We start from the raw sequence: 15,725 nt of genomic DNA on the forward strand, positions 1-15,725 counted from the left end.
TTTTTTTTTTTTTTTTTTTTGAGATAGGGTCTCGTTCTGTCAACCAAGCTGGAGTGCACTGGCACAATCACAGCTCACTGCAGCCTCAAACTCCTGGGCTCAAGCCATCCTCCCACCTCAGCTTCCTGAGTAGTGGGGACTGCAGGTGTCTGCCACTGTACCCAGCCCCTGAGATGATTTTGCTAGCATGGGATTTTTACCTCAGTGCTGGCTTTGGATCCAGATGCCTGGGTTGGAAGCCCTTTCCATGTATCTGCCACTCCTGTGCTAGAGAAATTTTAGGAGGTGGCTGGGGCGTGAAGACACTGAGGATCTGAGCTGAGTGTTAAGCAGAGAGGGGTACAAGGACTCTGTGGGAAGAGGGGAGTTGGGTAAGATGGAATCAAGCAGACCTGCACCAGGAATAGCACAGAAAAGGCTATAGGAGGCAGCTGGCTCAGAGTCTCAGAGGCCTCGGCCGGGTGTGGTGGCTCACACCTATAATCCCAGCACTTTGGGAAGCTGAGGCAGGCGGATCGCCCGAGGTCAGGAGTTCAAGACCAGCCTGGCCAACATAGTGAAACCTCATCTCTACTAAAAATACAAAAATTAGCCAGGGGTGGTGGCACCTGCCCGTAATCCCAGCTACTTAGGAGACTGAGGCAGGAGAATCGTTTGAACCTGGGAGGTGGAGGGTACAGTGGACTGAGATCGCACCACTGCGCAATGAGAGCCATGGATTTTTCCCAAGAGGTACTGGGGAGCCATGGAGGTCTCTGAGTGGAGGAGTGACCACAACATATGAAAAGCAGCACTTTACAAACATGGCTCCTGGGAACGCCTAGAGATGGGGAAGTTGGAAGCTGCTGCTGGGGAGGATCACCTTGAGTCACAGCACCCCCTTGGGCTGGGAGCAAGCCCAGGGGTTTCCCCTAGACAATGCTCAGCCCAGATGGGGTCAAGAGTGCTTTAGCTGGAACCAGTCTTTCCCCAGGATGGACCTGCTACCACTAGATGGTGTTAAGGCCATGTGGTCAAGATACTATATGCTGCAGAACCATCTCTCAGGAAAGGGATTCCTTCTTCAGTTCTATCATTGTATCAGGGAGAAAGTTTCCATTTGGTGCTAATAGGACTTGAACATCTCAGACACCCGCTGTTCTCCCTAGTACAGGCTTCCAGCTTATGTCTTCAATCAGGAGGACCGAGTAAGGCGGTTTACTTTTTTTTTTTCTTTTTTGAGACAGAATCTCGCTCTGTCGCCCAGGCTGGAGTGCAGTGGTGCAGACTCGGCTCACTGCAGCCTCTGCCTCCTGGGTTCAAGTGATTGTCCTCTCTCAACTTCCCAAGTAGCTGGGATTACAGATGCCCATCACCATGCCTGGCTAGTTTTTGTATTTTTAACAGAGACAGGGTTTCGTCATGTTGGCCAGGCTGGTCTCGAACTCCTGACCTCAAGTGATCTTTCTGCCTCAGCCTACCAAAGTGCTGGGATTATAGGCGTGAGCCACCATGCCCTGCCGGTGGTTTACATTTATGGTGTTTATTTTTGCAGTTACCTTAAATTTGTTGGAAATGATGCAATTCTACTACAGTTTCCTATTGATGCAGGTGACACAGTTTCCTCTTCAATAAATTTGCCTTTAAAAAAAAAAAGTCTGAAGCTGGGTGCAATAGTGCGTGCCTGTAGTCCCAGCTACTCAATGGAGCCCAGAAGTTCAGGACCAGCCTGGACAACATAACGAGCTGATTTAACAAAAATATAAAATGTGGCCAAGCGCAGTGGCTCACGCCTATAATCCCAGCACTTTGGGAGGCCAAGGTGGCTGGATCACCTGAGGTCAAGAGTTCAAGACCAGCCTGGCCAACATGGTGAAACCCCCATCTCTACTAAAAATACAAAAATCAGCTGGGCATGGTGGCGGGTGCTTGTAGTCCCAACTACTCAGAAGGCTGAGGCAGGAGGATTGCTTACCCCGGAGGTGGTGGTTGCAGTGAGCCGAGATTGTGCCACTGCACTCCAGCCTGGGTGACAGAGTGAGATTCTGTCTCAAGAAAAACAAAGAAAAATATCAAATGTAATAGTATAGAGTAAGAGAAAAATTGGGAAGACGGTCTGTGAATGACTGATGTGTGCGAATCACTCTTTTAAGAAGCCACAACACATACAAAAATCAGTCAAGCGTGGTGGCAGTTGCCTGTAATTCCAGCTACTCGGGAGGCTGAGGCAGGAGAATCGCTTGAGCCCTGGAGGTGGAGGTTAGAGTGAGCTGAGATCGTGCCACTGTACTCGGGCCTGGGTGACAGTCAGACTCCATTTCAAAATAAAATAAAATAAAATAAATAAATAAATAAATAAAGATGCCACATCGCTTGTGAAAGCAAGTCCCTGGATTTGCCCTGGCCTGAAAGACAAGGCTTCCCCGCTCCGTAGAGAATGGATGAAGAATGGAGGACTGTGATGGACCAGACGGCCCTAGGGGGTGGCCCTTTTCAGCTCTGAGTCACTATCAATCTCCTCTCCTCCTATCTCCTTCCCTCTATGCCTGCATCCTCCCACAAACCAGGGGAGAAATTCACAGGGAATGTGGCGAGGAGGCGGTTTCATCCCGATGGAGTTTCATCCTGACTCTGTTATAGCGCACAACACCACGCCCAGCCAGGCATTTGCACCAGAGTCCTACTCCCACCTCCAGGCAATGCCCCGGGGCTGAGGGGGAGGAGCCTAGATGATAGGAAACAGACAGCATGAGATACTAAAGTTAGACAACAGGAAGAAACCTGGGTAGCAGGAGTTAGAAGACCTCAGACAAGCCTGAGCATTTCCTTGGCCAGAGCAGGGCAAGAAAGAAAAGGACATTCTGGGGCAGATGGGAAAATTCAAATGCCAGTGGGGACCAGCCAGGTCACACAAACGAGGGAACACAAATGAGGGAACACAAACGAGGGAAGGAAGCTCAGCCCGGAGCACCCAACAGGCAATGGAGGGGACTGTGATGATTCAGGCCGCAGGCACCCCATAGGGGGTGCCCCTTCTCTGCTCCAGCCAGTTTTGCCTTCAGGAATGTGGCCCAGATCTTGAGAAGCCAAAATCCAGATTTTAATGTAAAATCCCCCAATTTTTAAATGCAGGCAAACAAGCCAGAGGACTGGATTTGGCCCTGGGGTCACCTGTTTTGCAGCCTCCATCTGGGGCCAGCAAGATTGGATCAACTGACTGCAGGCGGTCCCCTGGGTGAACTTCCAGGCTGGTGTCCCTTATGGCACAAGCACATAGTAAGCACCTGCTGTATATCCAGGTTTCTGCCTCTAGTCCAAACCTCCCTCATGTGGTTGAGAAGAAAACTCCACCGTGCATGGTGGCTCATGCCTGTAATCCCAGCATTTCGGAAGGCCAAGATGGACGGATCACTTGAGGTCAGGAATTTAAGACCAGCCTGGCCATCATGGTGAAATCCCGTCTCTATGAAAAATACAAAAATTAGCCGGGCATGGTGGTGCACGCCTGTAATTCCAGCTGCCCGGGAGGCTGAAACGGGATGATCACTTGAACCTGAGAGGCGGAGGGAGGCTGCAATGAGCTGAGATGGTGCCACTGTACTCCAGCCTGGGTGGAAGAAAACTCCAGAACGTGGGAAGGAGGTGGAAGGTGGGTTGGCCCGGGGTAGGGGATACTCACAGGTCCCCGACTGCAGGGTCAGGACCACAACCAGGGGGCTGATAACCAGATGCAGACAGTTGAGGGGCCGTTTCCAGTTCCGGTCATCCTTGTCCGGGTCCACGACAGGGACTGTGAGAAGCAGCAGGAACTCCACAGGCAGCTGTCAAGGGGGCAAAGGTGGGAGGGTGTCGGTAGGGAAGCCTGAATCCCAGACACCACAGACGGACTTCAGTGACTCAAGAGCTCCCGCCGTTGCTGAAGCACCGACTGTGTGTGGGTCCCAGGCTAAGCGCCCGGTTGCCTCTGGCTACTGGGACAAATGACCACAAACAGAGCGACTGTCAATAGCACAAATGTATTCTTGGACAGTTTTGGAGGGCAGAAGTCCTGAAGTCAAGTTGTTAGCAGGGCTGTTCCTTCTGGAAGCTCTAGGGGAGAATGAGGGTCCTTCCAGCTTCCAGGGGCCGCCTGCCTTCCTGGCCCCACATCACTCCACCCTGTGCTCCTGTCGCCACTTCTCAGTCTCTGACTCTGACCCTCCTGCCTCCCTCTTTCCCTGTGCCAACCCCTGTGATGACACTGGGCTCACTGGATATAAGCCAGGCTCATCTCAAGATCTTTAATCACATCTGCAAAGGTCTTTCTGCCATAAAGGTACCATACTCCCAGGTTTCAGAGGTTAGGATATGGATGTCTGTGGGGGCCACTAGAGGGCAGAGCCCCAGGTCAAGTCATCAGCCAAGCTCCATGCCTCAGTTTCCCCATCAAATCCTAAGTCATGTATTCTGAGAGGGTCTCAGTGGACCGCATGCCCTCCCCCTCATAGAGCTGGAGAGGGTAGCGTGACCTCTGTCTTGCCGCTCTCACAAGGCTGTGAGCCTGGCTCCAGGACCCCTCCTCCTACCTTGAAGACCTTGAGGGCTTTCCAGTATGCTGACTTCCTTCTCCACTTCATGTAATCCAGGGGATTGAGGGCCCGGGCCAGGATCTGAGCCGTGGTCTCCTGGTAGAAGAACAGCGGCCGGTACTCGTCACCTGTGTGCAGGGGGTCGGGTGGTGAGGTGTGCCTGCAGCTGGCTTGGTCTCCAGGAAACCTTCCGCGCTCCATCCCACCAGTCCTCCCAGCCCTAGGGGAGGAGGCAAAGCCCAGCACCCAGCAGAGGGCAGACAACCCTGGCCCTTGGCTCACCTGAGCTGCAGTGAGAGGTGGGGCCAATTTGGAGCCTCATTCCTGGAGCCCAGGTCTTGAAGGGACCCATCTTTCCACCCCCAGCCTTTCCCTGTTACCCCCACCCCAGCTGGGCACAGGGCATGGACTCACCATAGTCATAGCTGTCGCTATTAGAAGACACCCGGTCCTCCTCGGAGTCTGAGAGGATCTCTGCAGGAGAGAGGCCCAGCTACATACAGAACCCAGACCATTCTCAAGGGAGCACACTGGGACGGAACAGGTTTAGGGGTGCAAGTGTTCAGGCCATCTTATTTACTTAGTTATTTGGGACAGGATCTTCGTCTGTCACCCAGGCTGGAGTGCAGTGGCATGATCATGGCTCACTGCAGCCTCGACCTCCTGGGCTCACTCTATCCTCCCACCTCAGCCTCCCGAGTAGCTGAGACTATGCCCAGCTAATTAAAACAAATTTTTTTAGAGATGGAGTCTTGCTATGTTGGCCAGGCTGGTCTCAAACTCCCGGCCTCAGCAGTCTACCCGCCTCAGCCTCCCAAAATGATGGCATTACAGGCAGGGGCCACTGCGCCCAGCCATGTCCAGGCCCTCTTTATTTTGGATTTCTAGCAGTCTGCATGCATGCTCAGGAATTCTTACACAGTGAAAAAGTCTAACTCATCAAACATGGCCAAATGTAAGCATGCAGCTAAAATGCTAAAGTTAATAGGGGCATACGAAGACACAACTCAAACATTTATTTACTTCAGTGCTGTCCTTTTCAGAATCTGGAACCTATATTATTTTTCTCTTCTCAGGAGGCCTGTGGACGCTGAGAGGCCTGAGACCTGTAAGGAGGGGCCTGAAAGGAAAATGGCCCACCTCGAGTGAGAAGTCAGTTAGCTCTAGCCCTGATTCTGCCTCTGAGTACGCTGCGTGTGTGTTATGTATCTGTGTTCATGTATTTATTTGTGCGTGTCCATGTATTTGTATATGTGTGTTGTATAGGTGTGTGTATTTGTGTATGTGTACTATGTGCTGCGTATTTGTGTGTGCATGCATTTGTGTGTTGTATATGTGTGTATGAATTTGTGTATGTATGTTGTGTATTTGTGTGCATTTGTTTTTGTGTGTGTTGTGTATGTGCATGCATGTATTTGTGTTGCGTGTGTGTGTGCATGTATCTGTGTTGCATATGTGTGTGCTGTGTGTATACATATTTGTATATGTGTGTGTGGTGTGTGTGCATGTATTTTTGTGTGTTGGAAGCGTTATGTGGACACAAATATGTGTGTCCACATATTTGTATATGTGTGCGCATGTATCTGTATGTGTGTAGAATGTGTGTTCATATATTTGTGTGTGTTGTATGTGCATGAGTTTGTATGTGTTGTGTGTCTGTGTATGTGTGTGCATGTATTCATATAGTGTTGTGTGTACGTTTGTGTGTGTACATGTTGTGTATGTGTGCATGTATTTGTGCGCTGCATGTGTGTGCGCATGTCTCTGTATGTGTGTTGCGTATGTGTGTGCATGTATTTCTGTATGTGTATGTGTATGGGTTTGTATCTGTATATGTGTGTGTGTATATTGTGTGTGTGGGTTGTACATGTGTGTGCATGTATTTGTATATGTGTGTGTTGTATATGTACAATATTTGTGTGTGTGTTGTATATGTGTGTGCATGTATTTGTGTATGTGTGTGTTGTGTATGTGTGCATGTATGTCTATGTATATGTTGGGTGTACGTGTGTGCATGTATATGTGTGCACGTACATGTGAGTCGTGTCTTTGTGTATGTGTGTGTATGTATGTGTGCATGTATTTATATATGGGTGTGAGTTGTGTATGTATGCTGGGTGCATGTGTGTGTGCGTGTATTTGTGTATATGACTATGTTTGAATATTACTGATTTCTTTGTATTTATTTTTTATTTCTCAGTGTCCCTGTCACGGCAGCGTTTGGGTTTTACCCTGAAAGTGGTGGGAAACGTCAAAGCAGGGAGTAGCGGCGATTCTTACAGAGATGGCCCTGGCAACTGCATACAGGAGGAAGGAGTGCACTTGAGCCAGTAGGCGATGAGGAGGCTCATGGGCACTAGTGGAAGCATGGAGGCGGGACCTCAGCAGAATGAGTAGAAAAAGCACGAAGAGGAGATGAGCTTGGTGGGGACAACGGCCTCAAGAGACCCACAGTAGCAGTGAAGGGCACAGAGGCTCCCAGTCCCCACTGGTCCTCTCTGGAGTCCGATGCAGACTCTTACCTGGAGTAACTGGCATGGAGTAGACCAGGGATCCTCTCCGTTGCCATCGGTAGATCCAGGTGCAGAGAATCACAGTGACCACATAGAACACATACAAGCCCAGGTAACCTGCAGACAGGGTGGTGCAGGCCATCACCAAGCGGTGTCCTGGCTACAGGCCCAGAGAACAAAGGCTGGCAGTTCTATCTCTCACTGGTGCATTTTAGTGGTGGCAATCTGTGTTAGCCCAGCCTGGTACCGGTGGGTAAATGGTCTTTTCCTTGAGCTCCCCACTCCTTCCTCCCACCTTCCAGGACCATCTCCCTTCCTGTCTCCTTTGCAATTGAGGAGGTAACGTCAGGCACACAGAGTGACCTCCAGGACCCTATTCAAGCGCTAAGGGTAGGTGTCCCACTCTGTGCCCTGGAAGGAGGCAGCCCTGCAGCTCTGGCTACAACTAGGTTCAGCCAGTGGGAGGCCAGACAGGAAATCAGAAGCAGCGGGAGAGAGTTTGGAGTGTTTCTTCCTACTCCCTCCCTGTTGCGTATCTCTGGCAGGGCCTGCAACCCTCTTCAGTATAGCTCCAGGCCTTCAGCCCTCCAGCTCTCACTGGGCCCCACCACTCCATTCCCTGCCCCTTTTGCCACGGGGGATAGGTGTGGTCACAGCTCCCACTGTTGCTGGCCCCTGGGTATCTCGCAATTCAGTGTCCCTTGTTGGTTTCGTTATCCTTCTGCACAAATTGTCCCTCCATTCATACCCCTTGAGCCATCTGAATGGAACATGTATGCTGTCATGATCCAGGTGGCCCCAGTTAGCATCCCACCTGTACTGCTTGTTAAAATTGGAAATTATGAAAAAAAATTTTTTTTTGAGACAGAGTCTTGCTCTGTTGCCCAGGCTGGAGTGCTGTGGCACAATCATGGGTCACTGCAGTCTCGAACTCCTAGGCTCAAGAGATCCTCCTGCCCTAGCTTCTAGAGTAACTGGGGCCACAGGAACGCTCCACCACCATGCCCAGCTAAGTTTTTTCTTTTTTGTAGAGATGTAGTCTCACTATGTTGCCCAGGCTGGTCTCAAACTCCTGAACCAAAGTGATCCTCCTGCCTCAGACTCTCAAATTGCTGGGATGATAGGCCATCACGCCTGGCCAAAAAATTGTGAAACTTTTGAATACTTCCTCCCCAGCCCCCAGCTCTGCTGGGCCTCTTTGGTTATGTGACCCACATGTTCCCATTTTTGCGCAAGCCAGCTTGAGGAGGGTTTCTGTCACTTGTAATCAAATCAAGCCCCCCACTGACCACCCCTCACATCTCTCTGTCCCAGGCACCTCCTAAACCTCCTGCCCATCAGCCCTGGGATCTCCCTCCTGAGCCCCACAGCTGCTCACCCAGAGCCCATGCCATCGTGACCCTGCCACGGAAGAGCATGATGAAGGTCAGGAACACAGCCACCATGTAGAAAACAATGTCCCTGAAGAAGGGCCTGGAGGCAGCCATGAAGGGGTGTAGGATGGTGATGCCTCCGGCCACCACCGTGGTAACCAGCACGCCAGCGCCTGGGGAGAGGAGGTCAGAGCTCAGTCACCCTGCACCCTCTCCTGCTTCTTCCCCGCCCCCCTCACCGGGGCTGCTCTCACCAAACAGTGCCCCAAGGGCCAGGCCAGCTGTGTGCGGGTCGGAGAAGGCCACCAGGGCACTGAAGATGTCAGGTGCACCATTTCCAAAAGCCAGGAAGGTGACACCATGTGGGGAGTATGTCAAGGCAGGCCAGGATCGCAGCTGCAGCCCACCCAGGCCTTCCCTGGGCCACGAGCCACAACCCTATCCCCCGGCCTCCCCACAACTGCCCTCCCTCCAGGGTGCAGGACACTGGACAAAAGGATACTGCCACGTTGTGGGAGAGCTTGAGCGTGGTGGAAATGGCCGACAAGTTGGGGCAGAAACTACGGAGAAAAAGCAGACAGGAAACATTTCCATAGTGACTGGCCCCGGACCCCTATCCTTCCCCCAAACCCAGGGTGAGCGGATGTCAGCCTCCTGGAACCCCTCCTCCCATTGATAAGCCAGACCGGAGCCCAGAGCCAAACTCACAACTTGGCCGCGGTGACTCCCAGAATCAGAAACAAGTAGAGCAGCCAGGAAACCTGGGTGGGGAGCCGGCGGGGAGGAGAGAGTCAAGTCCAGCTGGGGACACCAGCCCCTCTCACCAGCCCCCCGGGGCAGGGCCTCACGTAGAGGGTGACAGCCAGAGGGAGGAGGTTGGGAGGGAAGTGGCAGAAGATGCCTTCCAGGTAGTCCAGGTAGCCCCCATCACTGTGGCAGTCGGGGTTGGTCCGGATGAAGTCACAGCGGTCAGAGACATTCAGGCCACACACTTTGCGACACTGTAGGAAGACAGGGAGGGGGACATCGGGGGCAGAGATCTCCCTGAGGACTGGACTAGGCCCATCTAAGTAGCTAAACATAACGTCCCTTCAGCCTGGTCTCCACGGCCACCATACCCTCTGGGTGCCAACTATGTATGCACTTTTAATTTAAAAAATAAACATCTGCTTGAAATTGACACAAGTAATTCATGAATACATATTTGTTTTTAAAAAAAAAAAATACATAAAGATTTCTAAATTCCGCTTTCTTATCCCTGCCCTCCGTAATCCCCCCTCCAGTGGTCCCACCATAATTAGTTTGAAGCACATCCTTACAGACATTTCTCAGATCAATTACATTTGTATACATACCTTATTACACACTTTGTTTTGTTTAACAGAAATGGATCCATCCCAAATCTCTTGTTTCTACAATTTGCTTTTACCATTTTATATATATATATATAATATTAATATACCTTAATACACATAATAAAATTTGAAACATACTATAGTGATTTCTATATGTGAAGCATAGTGCTAAGAGCTTAAAATGTATCTCAATTAATCTGTACAGTAATTCTATGATGACTGGGGGCAGTGGCTCATGCCTATAATCCCAGCACTTTGGGAGGTTGAGGTGGGAGGACTGCTTGAGCCCAGGATTTCAAGACCCCATTTCTGCAAAAAAAATGAATAAAAAATTAGCTAGGCATGGTAATGTGCACTTGTAGTCCCAGCTACTGAGGAGACTGAGGTGGGAGGATCACCTGAGCCCGGGAGATTGAGGCTGCAGTACTGTATTTAGCCTGGGGAATAGAGTGAGATCTTGTCTCAAAAAAAAAAAAAAAAAAAAGGCCGGGCGCGGTGGCTCAAGCCTGTAATCCCAGCACTTTGGGAGGCCAAGACAGGCGGATCACAAGGTCAGGAGATCGAGACCATACTGGCTAACACGGTGAAACTCTGTCTCTACTAAAAAATACAAAAAACTAGCTGGGCGTGGTGGCGGATGCCTGTAGTCTCAGCTACGTGGGAGGCTGAGGCAGGAGAATGGCGTATACCCGGGAGACGGAGCTTGCAGTGAGCCGAGATCTGGCCACTGCACTCCAGCCTGGGCGACAGAGCGAGACTCCGTCTCAAAAAAAAAAAAAAAAAAGTATCTCAATTACTCTGCACAACAATCTGCGAGGAAGGAACTATTATCATGCCCATTAAACAGAAAAGGAGACTGAGACAATGTCCGTGTGCACTCAGTGGGAGGGTCAGGGTTGGAACCCAGGCAGTTTGAGGCTCTAGAGCCCATTGTTCTCCCCTGCCTCTCCGCAGAGCCTTTCACTGCAGCAGAGTATTTTGTACTATGGGTGATACATCACTGAGGTAAACATTTCCCTTCTGGGCATTTGGGGATGCCTAATTTTTCAATATAGCCAATGAACTTCCTCACACATGATTCTCTGAGCACATGTGAGAAAAATGTTGTCAGAAAGGATCTGAGAAGTAAAAGTGCTGAGTCAGGGGGTATCTGATCTGGGTTCCTCCAGAAGCTGACTCAGAGACAAAGACTGAGAGGGACATAGCATGTTTGGGAGAGCTAAGCAACACAAACAGAGAAAGGGAAGTGGGCCCGGGTGCGGTGGCTGACGCCTATAACTGCAGCATTTTGGGAGGCCGAGGCTGTAGGATCACTTGACCTCAGGAGTTCAAGACCAGCCATGGCAAAACCCCATCTCTACAAGAAACACAAAAAAATCAGCTGGGCTTGGTGGCATACACCTGTAGACCCAACTACTCAGGAGAAGGAGGTAGGAGGAGCACCTGAGCCTGAAAGGTCGAGGTTGCAGAGAGCTATGATTGTGCCACTGCACTCCAGCCTGGGTGACAGCCTGTCTCAAAATAAAAAAAATAAAAGAAATAGAAGAAAAGAAGTGGTACAGAGAAGGGATAGCTGCCAATGAAGGCCGAGTTGAGCCAGTTACCACCACCATGAGCTTAATCAGGAGGCAAGGGAGCTGGGGTATTTATACACCAACTCCAATCAGTCACTGGGTGAGGACTGCTAGATGGAGGTTTTAGTTCCCCAGCACCTCTAGCCTACTATGCTTATAAGTGGTTCTAGAATAATAAACTGGCAACTGGAAGTCAACAAAAGCCCAGCAAAATAATACAGTCCAAAAGAAATGGTCAAGACCCTGACAGGGGATCTTGAACATTGCTGGATTTTGCCAAAATGCCCTGGCCAAACTCTACCTATACACACTCCCACCAGGAACGGGAAAAGCAATTCTCATAAGTCTGCACCAACACTGGCTATGAGCAGCCTTATTCAGATCAATGTGATAGGAATGTCATTGTTTAACTGCAAGTCTGGCCAGGTGTGGTGGCTCATGCCTGTAATCCCAGCATGTTGGGAGGCTGAGGTAGGTGGATCACTTGAGGTCAGGAATTCATGACCAGCCTGGTCAACATGGGGAAACCCCGTCTCTACTAAAAATACAAAATTTAGCTGGGCATGGTGACATGCACCTGTAGTCCCAGCTACTCCGGAGGCTGAGGCAGGAAAATCACTTGAACCCAGGAGGCAGAGGTTGCAGTGAGCCGAGATCATACCACAGCACTCCAGCCTGGGTGACAAAGTGAGACCCCATCTCAAAAAAAAAACAACAACAAAAGTTAAGACAGTAAATTTTAGGTTGTGTGTATTTCATTATAATTTTCTAAACACTTTGTCAAACCACAGTTCCACCTCCTCCACAAGCCTTCTCTGAACTCCCACCAACACCAGACTGGAAGTGAGATTTCTTATCTCTGAGCCTCTGGCCTTCTCACCAATTTTTGCTAAGAGCTCTGCCCACCATACAGTATCCCTTGAGCAGAGACTGAAACCCCTCAGCCCTGCCCCAACCCCTCAATCTTTCTGCAGTGCCCCATCCTCAGAAACACGCCAGTGGGGAAGACAAAATCTGTGGCCCGGTAAACTGGCTCACACCTGTAATCCCAACACTTTGAGAGGCTGAGGCAGGAGGATCGCTTAAGCCCAGGAGTTTGAGACCAACTTGGGTAACACAGTAAGACCTCATTGCTACAAAAAAGTTAAAAAATGAGCCAGGGATGGTGGCACATGCCTGTGGTCCCAGCTACTTCAGAGGCTGAGGTGAGAGGATTGCTTGAGTCTGGGAGGTTGAGGCTGCAGTGAGCTATGATGGCACCACTGCTCTCCAGCCTGAGTGACAGAGTAAGCTCCGTCTCAAAAAAAAAAAAAACTTTTTTGAGATCAGGACAACCTGAGCATAATACCCACTCAGTCACTCAGATCTTTTTTTTTTTTTTTTTTTGAGACAGAGTCTCACTCTGTTGCCCAGGCAGGAGTGCAATGGCACAATCTCGGCTCACTGCAACCTCTGCCTCTTGGATTCAATTGATTCTCCTGCCTCAGCCTCCCGAGTAGCTGGGACTACAGGTGCCCACCAACACACCTGACTAATTTTTGTATTTTTAGTAGAAATGGAGTTTCACCACGTTGGCCACGCTGGTCTCGAACTTCTAACCTCAAGTGATCTACCCGCCTTGGCCTCCCAGAGTGCTGGGATTACAGGTGTGAGCCACCATGCCCAGCCCCTTTTTCTCCTTTGAGACAGAGTCTCCCTCTGTCGCCTAGGCTGGAATGCAGTAGTGCAATCTTGGCTCACTGCAACCTCCACCTAATGGGTTCAAGTGATTTATCTGCCTCAGCCACCTGAGTACCTGGGACTACATGCAAGCAACATCACATCTGGCTAATTTTTGCATTTTGGGTAAGAATAGGGTTTCACCATGTTGGCCAGGCTGGTCTTGAACTCCTGACATCAAATGATCCACCTAACTCAGCCTCCCAAAGTACTGGGATTACAGGTGTGAGCCTCTGCACCCAACCAGCTCCACCGTCTATAGCAATTCCCTTCCTCTCTTTGAGCTTCAGTCTCATTTGTAAAATGGGACTAATTATACCAACCCCACTGATAAATGAATCAAATGAGATTACAGGTGTTCAAATTTGCCCGCCTCAGAGACTGTCCATGTAAAGTAGCTATTACCCCTATCTCCACTATTAACACCCAGTTTTCTGCATTCACAGAAGTTATCACAATCTTTATTTTGTTCATTTCCTTGTTTACTGAATTTTATTATTTTAGAGACAGGGTGCTTTGTCACTCAGGCTGGAGTGCAGTGGGGCAATCATGGCTCACTTCAGCCTCGAACTCCTGGGCGCATGCGATCCTCCTGCCTTTGCCTCCCGAGTAGCTGGGACTACAGGCATACACCACCACACACCCAGTTAATTTTTTTTTTAATACTTTTTGTAGAGATGGAGGTCTCGCTACGTTGTCTAGGCTGGTCTCGAACTCCTGGCCTCAAGCCATCCTCCCACCTCAGCCTCCCAATGTGCTGGGATTATAGGCATGAACCACCAAACCTGGCCTGAATTTTTTTTGTCTGCATTCTTGTATTTGCCCTGAGACTGGCCCATAGTAGGGGCTTAATACATTTGAGTTAATGGCTGTTTGGATGACTAAGTGATTTCGTGTAGTCTTTCCAACACTCCTGTGAGGCAAATGGAATGATTCCCCTTTAACACATGGGTAAGCCAAGGGTCAGCAAACGTCGGCCCCTGGACCACATCCAGCCCGCCATCTGGTTATGCACAGCCTGCAAGCCAAGAATGATTCTTACATTTTTAAATGGTTGGGAGACATTAAGTCAAAAGAAGAATTTTCCATGACATGTAAAATTATATAAAATCCAAATTTCCATGTCCATAAATATTTACTGGGGCACAGCCACACCCATTCATTGACGTACAATCTGTGGCTGCCCGGGCACTGTGAGAGCACTGAGTAGTTGTAGAAACCATGCGGCCCACAAAGTTGAAAATATTTACTGTCTAGTTCCTATTCGTTTCTTTTCTCTTTCTCTCTCCTTCCTTTCCTTCCTTTTTCTCTTTCTCTCTCTCTCTTTCTTTCTTTGATGGAGTCTTGCTCTGTTGCCCAGGCTGAAGTATAGTGGTCAGATCTCAGCTCACTGCAACCTCTGCCTCCTGGGTTCAAATGATTATCCTGCCTCAGCCTCTGGAGGAGCTGGGATCACACACATGTGCCACCACGCCTGACTAATTTTTTTATTTTTAGAAGAGAAGGGGTTTCACCATGTTGGCCAGGCTACTCTCAAACTCCTGGCCTCAAGTGATCCCAAAGTGCTGCCTCAGCCTCTCAAAGTGCAGCCTCAGCCTCCCAAAGTGCTGGGATTATAGGTGTGTTCACTGTGCCTGGCTCTTTTTCTCTCTCTCTCTCTTTTTTTTTTTTTTTCCAGACAAGGTCTCACTGTTGTCCAGGCTGGAGTGCAGAAGCATGAGTATAGCTCCCTGCAGCCTCAAACTCTTGGGCTTAAGGAATTCCCCTGACTTCAACCTCCTAAGTGGCTGGAGCTACAAATGTGAGCCCACACCCGACCCTACTACCTGGCTCTTTACAGAAAAAGTCTGTGCCCCAGGCTGGAGTGATGGTGTGCACATCCCAACCCAGGCTTGGGAATCTCCATCAACTATTCCCACCAAAAAATGCAGAAGCAAGTCTCAAGTTCCTGTCCTGAGATTCCCTTATCCCATCCCCAGCTCCCACCCAAAAGCAAAAGTCAGCTGGGCTCCTTCCATACTGCCGGGGGGGAGGGTTTCAGTCTTGCCCTAAGCCTGGGCCTGCGGCTTTGCTGGGGCCCAGGAATTTCCCAGGGAGATAAAGTCACCGAAGGGGTTTCTGATAAAGAGGGTCCCGCCCAGCACAAGGAGGGAGGACACTAAATGGGGGCCAGGGAAGCAGGCGGGCTGCCATTTCCTCCTCTGGGAAGAACAATAATAATCATATTGGGAGGCAGTACAGCTCCCCCTACTGAGCCTCCTCTCTCATGAAACTGCCTGGATGAAATTCTAATTTGCATCCTTCGAGGTGAGTAATTTACTTGGGCAAGTAAATTAACCTCAGTTTTCTCCTCTGAACAATGGGGGCAATAACACCCACATGCCTAGATAAGAACAGGATAAGGACATGGAGGCCAGGCATGGTGGCTCACATCTGTAATCCCAGTGCTTGAGACCATGAGTTTGAGACCAGCCTGGCCAACATGGTGAAACTCCATCTCCACTAAAAATATAAAAATTAGCCGGGCGTGGTGGCGTGCCCCTGTGTTCCCAGCTACTCAGGAGGCTGAGGCTGGAGAATCACTTGAACCCAGGAAGAGGAGGTTGCAGTGAGCCGAGATCACACCATTGCACTCCAGGCTGGG

At 50.0% G+C, this 15,725-nt stretch overlaps 1 protein-coding gene across 1 annotated transcript in view; it reads right to left on the bottom strand.

Annotated features, from left to right (window-relative positions):
* The window catches only part of SLC8B1 (solute carrier family 8 (sodium/lithium/calcium exchanger), member B1), a 38,278-nt gene that overhangs the window by 13,744 nt on the left and 8,809 nt on the right, over positions 1 to 15,725 (bottom strand). Inside the window, exons 3-11 of the mRNA XM_011928689.1 lie at positions 9,282 to 9,434; positions 9,142 to 9,194; positions 8,937 to 8,993; positions 8,688 to 8,794; positions 8,439 to 8,606; positions 7,070 to 7,177; positions 4,962 to 5,021; positions 4,545 to 4,675; positions 3,659 to 3,800 (exon numbers count right to left, since the gene is read on the bottom strand). Coding sequence (XP_011784079.1) covers positions 3,659 to 3,800; positions 4,545 to 4,675; positions 4,962 to 5,021; positions 7,070 to 7,177; positions 8,439 to 8,606; positions 8,688 to 8,794; positions 8,937 to 8,993; positions 9,142 to 9,194; positions 9,282 to 9,434 — 979 coding nt within the window. The remainder of the gene's footprint in view (positions 1 to 3,658; positions 3,801 to 4,544; positions 4,676 to 4,961; positions 5,022 to 7,069; positions 7,178 to 8,438; positions 8,607 to 8,687; positions 8,795 to 8,936; positions 8,994 to 9,141; positions 9,195 to 9,281; positions 9,435 to 15,725) is intronic.

This window comes from Colobus angolensis, unplaced genomic scaffold (genome assembly GCF_000951035.1).
Source record: "Colobus angolensis palliatus isolate OR3802 unplaced genomic scaffold, Cang.pa_1.0 Scaffold79, whole genome shotgun sequence".
In the NCBI taxonomy this organism is placed as follows: Eukaryota; Metazoa; Chordata; class Mammalia; order Primates; family Cercopithecidae; genus Colobus; species Colobus angolensis.